The following is an 18,142-nucleotide window of genomic DNA, read 5'->3' as shown; positions in this document are numbered from 1 at the left end:
CACAGGAGCCCCCACATCACCACAGCACATCTGACACCCCAACAATCAGTCTGGGCACCACCAGCTTCCCTGACCTGAAGCCACTTCCCAGCCCAGCTGCAGGTCCCAGGTGCTTTTCCTGCTGCTCCAGTGAGGCCTGGGGGTGTCTCCCGAGTGCCCAGAGCAGCAATGAGCCTTTGGTAGAGCCTGGTGGGTGTAAAAAGGTAAAAAAGGTGAAGCCAGTGCAATTCAGCTTCACAGAATCAGGAGCCTTCCCCCTTTTTTCCAAGCTGCTGTATCAAAGCTCTGCAGTGACATGGTCTGACAAACAGGAAGCAGCAGCACCCCGGTGAAGATAAAACCCCAGGGCAGTTTTATCAGCTCAGCAATGAAAACATTTAAAGAGGATCAGTGCTTTTCCAGGAAAACAGCCCCAGCTCCTCCAGCCCAAGGCCCACCAGAGTTCTGTTGGAGCAGGGCTCACAAGGCTCATCCATCCTTGGACTGCTCAGAGGACATGAAAAAATAAAAAATCCATTACCCTAAAAGCCTCCAGTGCCAGGACCCAGCCCTGCCCAGGCTGAGGGACACCTGTGGAATGTGTCCCCTCCCCATCCCCACCTTGCACCTGTGCTGGGCCACGAGCCACCCCTCCCACAATGACACAGCCAGGCATTGTGATGAACACTTTTATTTACAAATATAATTAAAAGCTCTGACAGTTATTCATGCTCTTCCCTGGAACCTGAAAAATGTTTTTGTTGTTTTGTTGGTTTTTTTGTCCTTTTTTTTTTGTTGGTTTTTTTTTTAAAGTGCATGCAAAAGAAGTAAAGCCTTTTTTTTTTCTCTTTTTATTGTAAGAAAATACACAGTTTGAAAGTGTGAATAATGCAATATTTATGACCAAGATCATGGGGTTGGGGGTGGACTTGGGGGAGGAACAAAAAAAAACCCCCCAAAAAAAACCAAATAAAAGAAAAACTGAAAAGGGCTGGGATGATCTAACAGACAGTGTTGAGCTCCAGAACAGAACTGGAGAGTGGGGGGTGGCTGGAGCAGGAAGGGAGGGGGGGAAAGAAGTAAAAAAATTTTTGATCAGAGAAACAGTTAAAATACAATATGAAAATAAGTAAAAGCTCTCCTTAAATTCCTTCTATACACAAAATACACGATTTGACAAAGCCCAATTTGTGCTACTGGGATCCTGTGGGCTCATTTAAGTGTATTCACATTCTCTGCGACAGCAGAAAATGATTTATGATACAATCAAGAATATGCCCAGGGGCCAGGGCTTGTCCCTGCTGCCCCTGGCATGGTTCTCCTAAAAATCACCACGTCGTCACCCTCCCCTCCCCACCCCCAAAAAAGTAATAATATGTCACCACTGATATGTACAGCACGATTAAGTTTTTTTTTTCTGTAAAATGTATCAAATTTTTTTTTTCAATCTTTAATAAAACTTTTTTTTTTATTATTTAATTATTCCTGATGAATAAATACCAAAAAAATAAAAATAAAATAAAATTATGCAGCAGCTAGTTAAGGTAAGGCTGCGGATTCAGTCTCTCTCCCCCTGGGATCGTAGATATCTTTTAATTATTAATATTTTTTGCTTGTACTTTCATTGATTGGTGGTAAAATGAGTGATTGCTCAGAAGCAACATACATCCACTTGGTGGCTTTTTTTTTTTTATATATATATATTTTTTCTCCATTAAAATTGTCTCCAAAGTTTTCACTGAAACATTTTTAATCATTGCACAGAGACATCAATACTGTGACATACTATGGAAAAGACTGCCAGGAGCTGTCCTGCACCGGGACGTGACGGGGGAAAGGGGCCCCTGATGGATAAGAATATACAGGCACTGGTCCGACACGATGTCAGTAAGAGAGACAGAAAGAGAGAGAGCACGCCCGTCAACATGGGGAATGTTGGGTTTGCAAGTTTTATCCTTACTTGGTTTGCTTTCTGTGGTTTTTGTTTTGTTTTTTTTTTTTTTTGTTGTTTTGTTTTGTTTTTAAATGGCAAAGAAATTTAACCTCATCTATAGTCCTCCTTGGGATACTCTAATGTGACCAAATTCCCAAAGCCCATCCGCAGGCTCTCCATGTCAAACGTCTCAATCTCTCGCTCCTGCCTTTCCAACAGGAACTTGATCCTCTCGCTGCGTTCCTTCTGCAGGGCGGCGAGCTCCTCCTCGATCTGCAAGGGGCACAGTCAGCAGCCCCAGCACGGATCCATGTCCCCTGTGTCCCCAGAATCCCCTCTGCAAGGAGTACAGCCACCCCCAGCACAGATCCATGTCCCCTGTGTCCCAGAATCCCCTCTGCAAGGAGCACATTCAGCTGCCCCCAGCACAGATCTACCCTACCCCAGGTCCCCCAAAATCCCCTCTGCAAGGAGCACAGCCAGCAGCCCCCAGCACAGCTCCACACTGCCCTTGTCCCCCAAAATCAATGAACACAGTCAGCAGCCCCCAGCACAGATCCATGTCCCCAAAATCCCCTCTGCAAGGAGCACAGTCAGCAGCCCCCCGCACAGATCCATGTCCCCTGTGTCCCCAAAATCAACAGGCACAGTCAGCAGCCCCCAGCACAGATCCGTGTCCCCAAAATCCCCTCTCAAGGAGCACAGCCAGCCCCCAGCACAGCTCCACCCTCCCTGTATCCCCAGAATCAACGAGCACAGCCAGCAGCCCCCAGCACAGATCCATCCTCCCCGTGTCCCCCCAAAACCCCCTCTGACACGAGCACAGCAGCCCCCAGCACAGCTTCACACTGCCCTGTATCCCCAAAATCCCCTCTGCAAGGGGCACAGTCAGCAGCCCCCAGCACAGATCCACCCTGCCTGTGTCCCCCAAAATCCCCCTGACATGAACAGAGCCCCCAGCACAGCTCCACCCTTCCCTTGTCCCAGAACCCCCTCTGGAGGTACCTTCTGTTCCAGGTGTGCCCTGCGCAGCGACACCCGTTGCTCCAGCTTCTGGAGTTCCCTTTCATGCTGTGCTTCTGTCTGCATCTTTATTTTGCTCTGGTAGGCGTTGAGCAGCTCCATCTCCTGCTGGAGTTGCAGTCTCAGGGCTTGGCATTCTGCTTCCTGGGCCTCGTCCAGCCGGAGCTGTGAGAGCATGGGCAAAACAAGGCTCAAACAAACCCTGCTGGGAATTCCTCTGCTCCCACACAAGTCACACACAACTCTTTCTTCCCAAAGCCACTGGTGTTGGTGGCAGAGGGAGGAAGCAGAAAAGGCTTCATGAGCAGCAGCTGCTCTGCTCACACTGAGGCAGAGCCTCTGAAGATCCAATCCTAAACCCCAGCATGCCAGGGGAGCAGGGGATGGACATGAGTTCCACAGGACACTCATTCCAAGAGGGAAAGTGCCAGCTGATGTGTTGTTTAAAGAGTTTTGCCAATTCAGTGGCTGGAGCAGTCCCCCCAGGGTGCTGCCAGGCCCCAGAGCCCCCTGCACGTACCGCCTGCGAGGCCATCATCTCATTGATGCTCTGCTCGTACTGCTCGGCCAGGATGGCGAGCTTCCGTGTCTGCTCGTCCTTCAGGCTCTTCAGAATTGTCTTGTGCTCACTCTTTGGAGTTACTTCCAGCTGGTGATTCTTCAGTGCTTTGTACTGCTTAGTTTGCACTTTGCATGTGTCCTGGAACTGCTTTTTGATCTGCATTTCCATAGCCTGCCAAGGAAGGAACGACGTGAAGAGCACGAAGGGCTTTGGGAATGGAGAGGCTGTGGTATGTCCACATGGGTGGGGTGGTGGGAACCACAGCTCCCCTGTGCATGCTTCCCACAGGGATTAACCAGTGGCAGCTCAGGCCCTGCTGCACCCTGGCCAGAAACAGCACTCCCTCAGCCCAGGGCACTTCCCACTTCCTGCAGATCACCTGCCTCCCAAAACATATCTGCTTTTTCACAGCATCATTTCCCTTCCATGTCCTTCCCACCTCAACCTTGCACTATGTGGAGGCTGCAGACCTAGGAATCAGTAAGGGTGTGACAGTGACAGCAATGTGCTTCTCTCTGGTGACCAGTGACCCCAGGAACAGCTGGAGCTGTGTAAGGGAGCTTGAGGCTGGGTATCAGAGCAAGGTTCTTCCCCCAGAGGGTGCTGGGCAGTGCCCAGGCTCCCCAGGGAATGGGCACAGCCCTGAGGCTGCCAGAGCTCCAGGGGCATTTGGACAATGCTCTCAGGGATGCACAGGGTGGGATTGCTGGGGTGTCTGTCCAGGATTGGAATTTGGACTCCTTGATCCCTGTGGGGCGCTTCCCACTCAGGATACTCTGTGACACTGGGAGGAGGAACATGTCTCTAGCACAGAGAGCAGCTCACAGGTCTGTAAGCACACTGGGGTGTGCACAGAGCTCAGCCCACACCAAAGTGCTCTGTGTTCTCTCTGGACTCTGAAATAACCACAAACCCCCTCTCTTCATCACTCTAAGCTGACACCAGCGAGGGCCTGAACAACACACAGCTTGTCAGAAACAAATTCTCTAACACTTTGCTTAGGACTGGACTATTTTACAACAGCCTCAGTTAGCACAGCACTATAAAAACCCTCTGTGAGTTCTGGCCTATCCCAGCCCATAAAATCCCTTATCCAGAGCCGCTCTGTGCAAAGGGAGGGGATGCAAGGGAGAGCACAGGGAGTGGAGAGCAGTGGTCCCACAGCAGAGGACAGAGGCTGGAGGAGGAGCAAGGAAAGCTGGAGGAGGAGCAAGGGAAGCCGGCAGCACCTTCAGGTTCTTTGGTTGCTGCCGGAGCTCCATGAAGTGCTTCCTGTGCAGCTCCCGCTCGCGCCGCTTGTTGTACTCCAGCTGGTTCTCGAGCTCAGTCTGGTGCTGCAGGCGGATCAGGTCCATGCGCAGCTTCTGCAGCGTGTGCAGCTGCCGGTACTCCAGCTCCCGCGTGGACTCGTCGTGCCGGATCAGCATGGCGTGCTCCATCTCCTTCTGCGTCCGCTTCTTGTTCAGCTCCTGCACACACACACACACAGAGCTGAGCGGGCAGCCCTGCTGCAGCTCCTGCCACCTGCAGGGACTGGTGTGTCACAGGGAAACACAAACCCAGCGGTGCCATGGGGATGCTAGGAGTGACCACTGAGTGACCATCCATCCATCTGTCCATCCATGCTAGGAGTGACCACTGAGTGACCGACCATCCACCCATCCTAGGAGTGACCACTGAGTGACCATCCATCCATCTGTCCATCCATGCTAGGAGTGACCACTGAGTGACTGACCATCCATCCATCCATCCATCCGCCCATCCATCCACCCATCCATGCTAGGAGTGACCACTGAGTGACCATCCATCCATCCATCCCTCCCTCCCTCCCTCCCTCCCCAGCTCTGGGATGGCCCCGGGAGTCCCCAGCAGGTGGCACCAGGACCCCACACAAGCCCTGGGTGCCCGCAGGAACTCGCAGCAGCTTTCACTGAACTCATCCCAGGCTGCTCAGGGTGTCTGGTTTAAATTCCCTCATGCCCCCGGTGGGTACTGGGAACGAGCTCCCCCGTCCATCCCCTGCACTGGAGTGCCCAAGGCAGAGGTCAGTGGCTCTGACACCACCTCAGGTGAGAAGGTGAATTGCCCAGGTGGGATTTGGCCCAAGGTGCAGCTCACTTTTAAAACAAGACCGGAGCTCACCAAGAGCTCCTGCACAGTCTGGGATAACTTTCCCAAGCCACAAGCCCAGAAGGGGAAGGCACCAGTTCCCTCCCTGGTCACTGCACACATTTGTGTCTCAAGGTGCCAGCCCCACCCTGAGCAGCACGGAGCTGGCTCCAGCTGCACCCTCACAGATGCGGCTGTGCTCCCCTGATCCCGGCTCAGGTTACAGCCTGAGCCAGGCACACCAGGGCTGCCCCACCCCACCCGTGCCCAGCCCAGGGCTGCCTCAGCCTAATGGGTTTCTGCAGGAGAAGCAAAAAAATGCAATTATTCTGTTGCACGTTTGGTAATCCTGCTGTAACTCTCAACAGCAGCACCTGCAAACTTCAGCCCCTGTGGCTGCTACACCTGGGACAGGTTTGAGCTGAGAGGGTGGGCAAGGAAACAGGGCCAGGGTTTCTTTCCTTCTGCCCTCTAAGGGTGTAGCATGTGTTCACATTTAAGCAAAACTCAACCCCTGATAGGCAAAATTAAAATTTACAGGTAGTGGCGTGCCAAAATGACTTCCCAAAGGCAGGTGGGGCACTGACCAGGCAGGGAGCTGTGGCACATGTGCCTTCATCCCAGGATAGCTCAGCCAGCCTCTGCCAAGCCAGTTCCAACCTGATTTCAGTTCACACAGCATAAACACACACAGTCATTCCACTTCCCTCAAACACTTTCCCATTTGCACGAAAACATCATCTGTGGTTACTTAAAATATGGAAAACACATCTTGAAAGTGTTATTTACTTCAGGTGATCCAAGTAGTTAGTACTGGCACATTTGAACTAGTAGGGATGCAATTTTCAGGGAATAAAAACTCAGATCATTCTGAAAATTAGGTCTCTCATAAGAGCTTAAATGCAGGAGGTCAGAGGTGTGTTCCTGTTAAATGCCATGCCAGGTCACTGAACTCTGTTCTCATCCCTGCCACAGAGCAGACATGCTGGGACAAGGGTGCTCAAATCTGAATTTCTGGAATCAATAGTTTTGAGGTGCCTGGGTTGAGGTATCTGGATCCCAGCAAAGCAGCTGAGCAGCCCCAGGCACATCTGGACCCAAGGGCAGCAAAGCTCTGAACAAGTACAAATGGTACTGGAAAGCCTGAGGATAGCAGGGCAAACACAATTGGAAACTACTGACCACTCCTCACTCAGTTTTCACTAAAACGCCCTCTCATCTGACAGTCTCTATCCAAAAATAACATCCATGAAGAACTCAGATACTACAGTGATGGCCACAGGAACATCTCCATGTGGAAGCTCTTTCTCCAAAGTGGTGTTTCACCACAGGCAGCCTTGAGGCAAGGGGCAAGAACCAACGAGGGGAAGCAGGGTGTGAAAAGCTGCTCCTTGAGAGCCCATATCCCCATCCCACAGCTCTCCCTACACCCCAAACTGGGGCAGGACCCCCAAACCCAACACTCAGGAGCTGGGATGAGGCATCAGAGGAGGAGGCCACAGGGTGTTTCTGGCTGCAGTCAACGTTGCCACCCCTCAACTGATCAAAACAGCCACAGCTGCAGAGAAAACCACTTCCCAAAACATATTTCCTTACATTTTTCTCAATTCTATCTAGCAACTAGAAGCATGAAGACCTAACCAGCCAAGACCCAAAGTTAAAGCAGTTAAAGCAGGCTGTGAGAGAAGTGAGGAGTGCCATACTTCCCGAATGTTCTGCTGCTCCATCTCGTGCCTCTTGATCATCGTTTTCCTCTTGAAGGATCGGCAGTTTTTGTCGTAGTAGAGTCTCTGCTGGCTGAGAAGCTGGGCCTCCTCTTCAGCCTGTGTGTGCTGCAGGTTCTCTTTGTGTTTGGATATCCTTTCCTGCTTCTCTTTCTTGGGTGTGCTGTGGTCCTCATTCATTTCCTGCAGGGTCAAAGCACGGCTTGTCTCAGCACCACAGTGACACAGGACATGGGGGACCTTGCTGGCTCCTCCTCTGCCACTCAGGCCATGAAAGGACACCAAAATCCCACCACAAACCAACAGGACCAGACCTGTCACCTGGCCATGCTCAGCCCTGTGCCCCTACAGCTGTACCAGGACCCACACCAAGAGTAGGAGGAAAAATGGCCACTGAGCTCCTTGATTATAATTTTCTCACCTTTACCTTAAACAGACAATTATTTTTGCAATACAACTTAAAGAATGCATTTTGGTACATATGAAGTTACTTCTCCTCCTAATTTATGTAACTGATCACAGGGCTTTTAGTCAAGGGACATTGAATGGCTGCTCTGATTACTTGAAAGAAAAAAACAGATGAGGAGAAAGAAAGGGGAAGAAGAACTCTCTGTAAAGTCCCATTTTCCCTCATCACCCTTGGTTTCAAAGATTCTGCTCTACAGCAAATTGTGAAACACCTGTAGCCACCCTCACAAATTGTTCTGGAAATGCTGCCAGATGCTCCCAGCTCCTAAAGATTTACTTGCTGAGAATCCAAAATTTGCTTCCAAGCCTGACAGTATCCCTTAAACCCCTGGGCTGGCCCAGGTTTATCAAAACAAAAGAGTGGTTCGTGTTCATCCCACACCCCTTCAGCCCTGAAAATGAGCGTTTCTTGCCTCTTTAATCTTTTCCTTGCAAAGCTTGTATTGTTTCTTCTGACTTTCTAAAAAGGTCGCCAGGTCTTTCTTTTGCTGAGCCAAAATCTGTTGCTGGAATCTCTTTTCATCTGCTGCAGCTGCCTTTGCCTGCAATGTACAGAGAGAGGAAAAAAAAACAATAAAAAAAGAAAAAAAGGTGAGTGAGCAGGTGCAGAATCCAGCACCAATTATTGTTGTGGTTTTTGATTTTTGGTCAGTCATTTTGGTGGCTGTGCTAGACAGAGCCATGAGCACTCAGCTCACACAGAGAATGCTCACAATAAGTCTGAGGGCTTCCTTGTGCTTCTCACCTCTCCACCAACGCCACCCCAGAAGGCACAACGACACCAGTTTGTTATGTGGATGAACATGCTAGTTTTTAGACTGAGTGACAGCTTTGTCACCCCCTCAGCTGAGGCAAAGCTCCCACCAAGGTCCCCACAGCCCCTTTTATGCAGCTGTGGCACTGGTGGATGCCAACAGAGTGCCCATCAGCCAGGAAGGTGACGTGAGGCTGCTTGAGAGAGCACAAGGTCACAGAATCACCAGGTTGGAAGAGACCTTTGAGATGACTGAGTTCCAACCAGCCCTAACACCACAACTAAACCATGGCACTGAGTGCCACATCCAATCTTCTTCTAAGCACACCCAGGGATGGTGACTCCACCACCTCCCCAGGCAGACCATTACAGTACTTTGTGCAAAAAACTTTTTCCTAACATCCAACTTAAATTTCCCTTGGGGCAGTTTAACACTTTGTCCTCTCCTTCTCCACCTCAGACCATGGGTTTGAGCAGCAAACCTGGGCTCTCCTGTCCCTCACATCCTCCCAGCACTCACCTCCTTCTCCATCACAGCCACTTGCTTCTTGGCCAGCTTCTCCAGCTCAATGGACGAGTTGTTGGCGTGTGTCTCCACCTCCTTCTGCAGCTTGAGGCGGTGCTCGTCCATCTCGGCCTTCAACTTGTTCTCCAGGGCGATCAGCTGCTTCTGGTGCTGGCGCCGCATCCGCTTATATCCTGACATCTGTTCCCGCAGCTCGTTCTCCTGCTCATGCTCATGGATCTGTCTTGTAACCTGGGGGGGAACAGGGCACCCACTGCTCCGTGGCCTTGCTTCCCACACGAGCTCACTGGAGCCAGGCCCTGCTCTGCTCTCAGCAATCCGTGGGTTTTGGAGGTGCTGCTGTTCGGTTTCACAAAGCCACGAGGTTTCTCTGTCCTAACTTTTAGCCCCCGTCTTTTCCTGAGACTTTTAGTCTCAGGAAAATTAAGCTGGAAATGCCATATTACACATGAAGGAAGGGACTGGTAACTCATTGATGCCTTCTGAAGGTTGCCTTCCGAGCAGAGACTAGATGGAGCTAAAGAATGGAGACTAGATGGAGCTAAAGAAGAGAGACTAGATGGAGCTAGAGAATAGAGACTAGATGGAGCTAAAGAATAGAGACTAGATGGAGCTAAAGAATAGAGACTAGATGGAGCTAAAGAATAGAGACTAGATGGAGCTAGAGAATAGAGACTAGATGGAGCTAGAGACTAGATGGAGCTAAAGAATAGAGACTAGATGGAGCTAAAGAATAGAGACTAGATGGAGCTAAAGAATAAAGTAGGGATTTATTAAGAGGCCTCAACAGATCCACCTTGGGCAGCACAACCCAAAATGGCCACATAATGGATGATTGCTCAGGAGATCCCTCACTTTTACATATTCTGTCCATTTGCATGTTTGAGTTAATTGTCCAATTACAGCTTTAGCCCATGCAGTCCCATCCTTATTGTTTTCTCTCTTCAGTCCCCACTGTTTATGCTCTTGGGCCTGAGATCTGGATCTGCTGCCCTTGGTCCCCAGCTAGAGAAGGAATTGTTTTGTCTCCCTGCTCTATGAAGAGAACTCACCATACCCTAATAGGAAACCTAGACTTAGACACTAAAGCAGAACAGAATCTGAAAAATATAAAAACTAAAACCTGAGGCATCATTATCACTCCAGGACACACTGGAGGAGATCTGGAAACAAATGTGGCTGATGGACAACATTCCTCAGATACTTTATACAGATGCATGACTAAGATCCTTATTCAGATTCAACTTATTCACCTTGTTCAGATCCATGGATTCCCAAGAAGCAGCCAGAACCCCCTCAAACCCCCATTCTTTCCTTCCTCCTCAAGTCACCCCCATGCCAATTCAACCCCTCAACATCTATTTTCTGCTACGAGGAGCCTCCTTCAAAACTTCCCCTTAAAATTCAAGATGATGGCAGACTGAGCTCATTCCTTCCCAGAATTGAAAGTTTTCTAACAAGGGAACGCTGTTCTGGAACTGTGTGCTCTTAACAAGATTGATCAGATGGTCTAAGCAGATTTTAAACCCTGCTCAGCTGAAACAAACTCACAAGTTCCACATTCATTTCCATGCCCAAGTGTATCCATGTGAAAGGAAGGAAAAAAAAACACCAACAGGCTGTGCCAAAAATGTTGAGAAGAAAATGCAAATGGTGACGCTTCCATTTGAAAAGAAGAAAAGTGTCCAAGACTGGTTTTTATTTTTTTTAAAGACACTCTCAGGAACTTATGAAGATCTGATCATTTATACAATCTGAGAATCAAAAACTTGGTACATGTGTGGAACTGCAGCCCCTGATTCTGTGCAAGGGGGCCTTTGCTTTGCCACTTAAGTGTGAAGAGCTCAGGCCTTTGAAGGTGATCGGTGAAGCTTTGTGAACCAGGAGTCCCTCCTGCAGCCTTCCTGATGGGATTCCTCTACAGCAGCCCAAAAACTGGCCCCTGCATGGTGCTGCTGTCATTTGAAGGCAGTTCTGTGAAGATTTCTGGAGTTTAGATGCAGGATGGGACACGCCTACAGAGCTGGGAAAGCTCAGGTTCAACAGAAGAGCAGCTGCTTTAGGGAGCTGCCATCCCAGTGCACTTGCTGGCTCCAGGGCTGGGAGGTGACAGAAGCCAAGTCAGAGCTCCAAAATCAAGAGATGAACACCCTGAATGTGGTCACCCAAGGCAGGCAGCAAGTGCCACCTGTCTCAGTTCAAATGACGCCCAAGACTTGGGAGGAGGGTGAAGAGGAACTCAGAAGAGCCTCCCAAGGACTGCAGAGGAACCAAAGAACCAGCCTGAGCACAGCCCTGTCACACTCAGGGTGACCAGGGAGGCCGAGCACCCACCAGTGGTGAGGGACAAACCAATTCCTTCCTGCAAGAAATTTCAGTGTCATTCTGGAGCAGGCTGGATTAAACACACCTCAGCCCCTGGTGCAACAGAGCAACCTGTAAATGCTTAAGACACAACCAGATCCAAGGCAGCCACCAGGAGCATGTGGGAAGGCAGGAATGACCACAGAAACACAAACACTCTGTGAGCCAGCCCTGTGTTCTGCTACAGCTCAAAAAGCTCTTGGTTTTTCCAAGAGTACCAAGGACAGCTACACTTGGAAGAAGTTGGGAAGAACTCACAGGAACTTGCTCATTTCAGTCAAGTTCAGCAAGAATAAGATCTCTGCCAGAAGCTTCCAGGTAAGGAAAATGTCTCTGAGAATCCAAGTTAATGATAAGGACAGGTGCCAGGTGAGACAGGCAGCCCACCAACACCTCACATGTGCCATTGCCATGTTCAGTGACATCCAGCTGAGAGAACAGCCTTGGTCAGGCACTTGAAGAGAAATGGAGATCTGGGAGCCACCAGCTGTACCAGATCTTCCTGGATGTGCTATTTTTGGGGCCCAGCCCTTTTGTGAGCAATGGGATGTTCTGCACGGCACACTCCGTTCCCAGACCTTGGCAGAACAAAGCAAACAGCAAGAGCCTAAGAAAAAATGGATCTAAGGATCCTCCAGCAACTCTGCCAGTCTCCTTTGGTCTGATCTCTAATGAGATGTAGAATGTGCACTTGTTTTATTTACAGCAAAACTCATTAACTTTTGTCCTTGTTTTTTTCCCTGCTCCTCTGCACCCCATTTCCAATTTTGCTCAGCTTTATCGTGACAAGAATTCCATCTTGGAAAGATTTCCCATGAAATCTAGGATATTTATCCCTAACAATAGGATGCAATTGGTAATTACAAGCCTAGCTGATAAAGCCTTCCAGTCACAACAGAAGATGAGACATTAAAAAGTCAGAAGAAAACAAAAGCAGCGTCTCATCCTAAAGATGGGAGAGGAGAGCAGCAGACTTGGTGGACATCTCATGGATTTAGTGTCTCTGTTCAGCAAACTCATGATAAAGACTTCATTTATCACCACAATCTCCAGTCAAGCCCAACACTCCTCAGGACAGTGTTCAAAGACAAAGTCTGCACGTGGTGATCTCAGGGGTGGCAGAATGTGGAGGAAATGAACATTAGTGACTGAACATGCCCAGGCCAGCGCCAGAGAAGCCCTTCAGACTATGAATGAATCCAGGATTATGGTTTTAAAGATTAAACTCCTAATGAATGAACAGCTCCGGCAACCATTTTAACAAGAAAATTTGGGGATGTTCCATTAATCACCTTTCTGGTGCTCTTAGACAAAGACTCTTGGAACTCTCTGAATTATTTGGAATATCCTCAGTGGGAAGGATCATGGAGTCCAATCCCTAGCCCTGCACAGACACCCCAACAATCCCACCCTGTGCATCCCTGGGAGCATTGTCCAAGTGCTCCTGGAGCTCTGGCAGCCTCGGGGCTGTGCCCATTCCTGGGGAGCCTGGGCAGTGCCAGCACCCTCTGGGGGAAGAACCTTTCCTGATATCCAACCCAAACCCCTCTGACACAGCTCCAGCTGCACTCCCTGGGCCCTGTCCCTGGTCACAGGGAGCAGAGATCAGAGCTGCCCCTCAAGAAGAAGCCCACAAACAACCCCTCAGATTATCATGAGGCAAAAGGTGGTAACTACAGAATTTGTTCTCCACATAACCAGGAAATGTCAGGATCCTTCACACCAGAGAGCTGCAGTTTCCTGGAGCCCACCCTGCAGCACACAACAATCAATCAGGAGAACCAAAACCCTGAATTAACCAGAACAGCTTTCATTAAGGTATGACATTTTCTCAGTTTTTTATCTCTCTGCATCTTTGGCATACACAGAACTGAGAACAGAGATGTCTTTTCCAACCTACTCCCACAGGCAGTTCATTTGCCATAAAATCCAAACTTTCTTTCACCCCTCCAAGATTTTAGCTTTACATAAGGAAGTTGAGCTCACAACTTCTCCTCCAAACCAGCAGCTGTTTAGAGCTCCCTTTTCTACACTGTTTATCCAAGATACTGAACCTCTCCTAAAACACAGGAGTTTTCACTGAAATTCCAAGCTCCTCTGTGCTGGAGGAAGCAGAGCTCTGAGCACAACACTGCCAGCTGCTTCTCACAGCAGAGGAGATGAGAAAGAACAAGTCCAAAATTTTAGAGGAAAGGTCTACAAAGGCAGCAGCCAATGAGTCCATTGGGAGAAACTCAACCCTCTGGAATAGAACATCAGTGCTCCAGCAGAAGAGGGAACAGCTCCATGTGAAGGTGCCATTTTCCTGGCCACATCCAGGGAATGCTGCTCCCATGGACACAGACACTTGGCTCTGCAGGCCCACAAGAGATCACATCATTCTTCTGCTGGCATTTGGATTTCAAAGAGAACGCCAAGGCCTTTGATAGAGTCCTCGCTGCCTGATCCTTCTGTGGAAGGAGATGTCACAGATGTGAGGGAGGAATCCTTCCCCGTGAGGGTGGTACAGGGTGCCCAGAGCAGCTGTGGCTGCCCCTGGATTCCTGGAAATGTCCAAGGCCAGGCTGGACAGGGCTGGGAGCAGCCTGGGATGGTGGAAGGTGTCCCTGCCATGGCAGGGGTGGAATGAGATGAGCTTTAAGATCCTTTCCAACCCACCTCACTCTGGGATTCTATGAAGTTTTACCTACTTGATCATTGCCTTTGAAAACTGCAAAAGCAGCTGCTGAGGAGATGCACGAGGAAGGGGGGAGCTAAGGGGTCAGGCTTGAAAGACACCCACAAGTGCAGATCAATGCATCTCTGAAGACATTCAAAAAAAGCTTTCCTTGAAAACATTGAGAGGTGTAGCCTCATCAACATGCAGAACCTCTGCCCTCCTTTTCAAACAACAGCTTGCTGAGCTTCAAGAGATTCCTGGTTGTAACTTTTAATTTATGGATCACTGATAATCTGAGCAATAATATGGAGATGTAAGTGCCTGGTTTCCATCTCAGATGGCAACTTTTACTCCAACAGCAGAAATATGCAGGGTATTTTCCACCACTGCTCCAGGTGAGTGATGGTTACTGCTACCACACAAAACTGATTAAAGAGAAAAGTGGTCCAGGAAAAAATGACTACTAAAATTGCTGATTGAATTATGACCCAAGTTAAGCTCCTTCATCTTTCTTACTCACATTTGCTGATTTTCATGATTTTATTTAATCTGAGCAATTTTAAAGCACTAATGCAAGACTCAGAAGGGGATATCCACAGCCTGTTTCTTTGTGGAGAGTTCATTTGGTTATTTTCTCTGGAGATGTGTCCAGTTTCCCTCATATTCACATGATGCCTTTGCAGAGTGCCAGGGCAAGGGAATCACTCTCCAAACCACTGGGTCACTGGAGTGCTCAGCTGTCTAACACAGGTTCCTCTGTGACCTGTGCACTCCCTGAACTGCTTCAGCTTGTTTTTGGAAGGAGATCCAACCTGAATTTGGGATTACCTTTAGGAATGCCAGTCTTACCTTCATCTACAATATCCTGATCTATGGGGAGAAGAGCAAGGACTTGAGTGCCCTAGAACCTGGACGGCACCAGGAGGAACAGCTGTGGAGTGAACAGCCCCAGACTTGGTGCTTTTCTTCTAAAAACACTGCCCTGGTCTCAGTGTTGGGGTGGATGTCAGCAAACCCCATGAAAGGAAGTTTTAACACCCAAATATCACCCCATATTATTGAATTTGGGGCCAGAACTCCCATTTTTGATTCTCTGCAATACAGGCCACCTGATGCTCCCAACTGCACACTCCTTTCTGTGCAGGAAGATGTTCCCAGCTGCTGAGCAATGGGAAGCAGCCAGCACGTAGGGAACCATCAGAGCCTGCTGGTTTGCTTGTTTTCAACCCCTGTGGGACCCTGGGCACCCAATCACACAGAAAAATCTGTTCCAGCTGCCATTGAAAGAGTAAATTAACACAGAGAGATGAATAAAGCCTGAATTTCTGGGTTTGCACTACAAATTCCAGGCATGTTCAGGTCTTTCTCTCCGTGTCAGCTCCATGGCTGACCTTGCCCTTGCCACAAATATTGGGCAGGGAAGCAGGAAGAAGTTCTGCCTTGGCCAGAGGAGCATCCAGCACCTCTCCCTACAGACATCATCTAGGCACTGTTGATAAAAAGTGCTCCAACACAAGCACTGGCACCCTGGTTCTGTGTAATGGGTTTAAACTTTTTATTTTTTCCCCCTAGATTTCCATTTCAGAACATGAAGAGGTGGGAATGGAAGATTATTAAAGGGAAAGCTCATCACCATGAAATATTTCTGTGGCAAACTCAGGGTCAGTTCTGCCCCACCACACAGCCTCAGAAGCAAGGACACACCAACGCCTCCTGGAGTGCCCAGGTTGGTGTGTTGGGATCTTCCCTCTCCACTGGGAAAGGGAGATGTGTGTGAATGATGGGGATAACAGAGCATGTTCCACAGAAAACCCAAAAAAGAGAAGCTCTCCAAAAACCTTTCCATCTTCCCCACCCAAAATGAATTTTATCTTGATCATCCCTTGGTCATTGAAGCAGAGAGATTCAGCAAACCCAAGTGAGTAAGGAATGAAGGCAGACACAATCCCAGCCCCACAGGAGGCTGCCATGGGATTGAGGAGTGACCTTGGGATATCAGCTGTGTTCCCCAGAGCTCAGGGAATCCCTCACAGCCCATATTTCCATTGGCTCCCAAAGGGACCTGGCCATGCAATCCCTTCAAGCCACCCCAGCAGCCCAGGGGTGACATTTCCAGGGAGGACAGGAGCTCTGGGCTCTGCTGCTCAAGGCAGGCCACAAGGTGCAGCAGCTTTGCACAGGGAGTAAAAGAACATGAATATATTCATCACACATATCAATTTATCAATGAAATTGTATGTCTCGAGTATGATACATGAGTCATTCATTATTTCTGCCCTCCAGCCAACCTAACTGGGTCCCACTTTTATCTGCTCAGTGCAGGCAGTAGAAGAGCTGGCACTACACTAGGTGAAAACACACACACACAGAAAGGAAAAATTCCCAGGGCAGAGGGTCTCCAGGAGAGCAGGGATCCTGCCCCTGTCAGGTGTGCTGCATGGAGTCCTCTAACACACACATTTCTAGGTCACTTTAAACTGGGGGGAGCAGGGGACACCAGCCTGGGGGGCACTCAGGGTGTGGGCACCCAGATATACACCTGCAAAAGATGGGATTCAGATGCTCCCAGGAAGCATCTGGGCAGAAGCCTGAATGCCACAGCATCGTTTTAGATTTTAACAGCAGCAGCCACAATCACACAGAAAAAAATTTGTGCTGCTGGCACTGCTGCTTGCCTCCAGTCAGCACCTTCAGCTGTGGTCTCACACACACACACACACAGAGGCACAGCCCGTGCCCTGAGCATGCAGGAAGGAGTGGGAAGCGGTTCTGGGGATGCAGAAATGGTGGTCTGGAAGGAGAACCCCCATGGTGGAGGCAGGAGGAGCGGGAAGGGGAGGGCTCGCTGGTGTCATTTCGGGGTTGGTCCAGGATGATGTCATAGCACTGAGCGAGTGCCATGGCCAAACCGTGGGGACTCTCCAACGCTCCCCGTCCATCTGACCTCTAATACCAGCGGGCTGAAATATCCAACAGCACATTGGTTTTCCCTCTGAAGGGCCATTTTTCACTGCTGTCCCTGGAAATGCTGCTCCCAGCCCGGTAGATGCGGGGTGGGGGAGGCGGCACACAACTAACTCTTCCGGCACACACCCCTTTCCCTACTACAAAGGCATCCACAGCAATCACATTTGCAATAGTACAAATCTTGATGGATTCATCCCATCCCCCTCCCCTTTGTAAGCCCACAGCCCGCTGAAAACCCTCTCTCTCTCTCTCTCCCTTATCTCAGCCCAGCAATCCTTCCAAAGGATCAGGCTGGAAAATGCAGACACGGTACATTGCTTGAAATAAATGAATGAATGAAAGAAAAAAAATAAAAAAAAAAAACCACCAGGCAGCAGCTCAGGGCGGGCAGCAGCGATCTTATTGTTCCCAAACCCATCTGCATCTGCATCTCCACGGCGTTCCAGCAGCTCTCACACCCCTCACACACTCTTTATGCACATGCAGATAAATATATTAACAAAAGGGACAGGTGGGAAATGGAGGGGTGGGGTGGGAAATGAAGATGATATTAACTTCACCCAGGAAGGTGGGCTATCTCACCCTGGAAATGCACCGAGAAATTAAACATATTTCACATTTACATCTCTCACACACACACACACACATATAGAGGTAAAATCTCTTTCAGTGCAATATCCAGTTGCTATGCCAACAGCACCAACAGCACGGAGGGATGGCAGCGAGGGGCTGGGGAGCGGGGTGGGGTGGGATGGGGTGGGGTGGGATGGGGGCTCTTACCAAAGATGCTGATTTGATTGTGGCAAAGCGCTCTCGGTTCCGGTAGTGGAGGGCCTGATTCTGCACTGACTGGGTAGGCCGCACCTCAGGCCTGCGATCCCTGTGGCCCACCTCATCCCTTATAAATACATGATCCTGCAGAAATGGATAAAAACAAGGAGAAAGTCCGGCTGTGCTCTTCCCGCGGCGGCTGCCTCTCTCTCACCCCTCTGTCTGCACAAGCGCGGCTGTAGGAGAGGCATAGTTCAGCTCTCTGCTTAGCCCCGGCAGCTCCCACCGTACAAAATGAATAAG

General features: G+C 49.5%; 1 protein-coding gene across 1 annotated transcript in view; it reads right to left on the bottom strand.

Moving 5' to 3' along the window:
* Position 1: 1 nt before the first annotated feature.
* Positions 2 to 18,142, bottom strand: part of TAOK3 (TAO kinase 3) — a 45,282-nt gene continuing 27,141 nt past the window's right edge. Inside the window, exons 13-20 of the mRNA XM_054288552.1 lie at positions 17,849 to 17,983; positions 9,073 to 9,309; positions 8,212 to 8,340; positions 7,310 to 7,513; positions 4,727 to 4,966; positions 3,456 to 3,668; positions 2,918 to 3,100; positions 2 to 2,185 (exon numbers count right to left, since the gene is read on the bottom strand). Coding sequence (XP_054144527.1) covers positions 2,024 to 2,185; positions 2,918 to 3,100; positions 3,456 to 3,668; positions 4,727 to 4,966; positions 7,310 to 7,513; positions 8,212 to 8,340; positions 9,073 to 9,309; positions 17,849 to 17,983 — 1,503 coding nt within the window. The 3' untranslated portion in view covers positions 2 to 2,023. The remainder of the gene's footprint in view (positions 2,186 to 2,917; positions 3,101 to 3,455; positions 3,669 to 4,726; positions 4,967 to 7,309; positions 7,514 to 8,211; positions 8,341 to 9,072; positions 9,310 to 17,848; positions 17,984 to 18,142) is intronic.

Source organism: Melozone crissalis, unplaced genomic scaffold (genome assembly GCF_028551555.1).
Source record: "Melozone crissalis strain CALT ecotype California unplaced genomic scaffold, PUWL_Pcris_2 ptg000063l_1, whole genome shotgun sequence".
NCBI classification, from domain to species: domain Eukaryota; kingdom Metazoa; phylum Chordata; class Aves; order Passeriformes; family Passerellidae; genus Melozone; species Melozone crissalis.
This window is presented reverse-complemented; position numbering and strand designations above follow the sequence as displayed.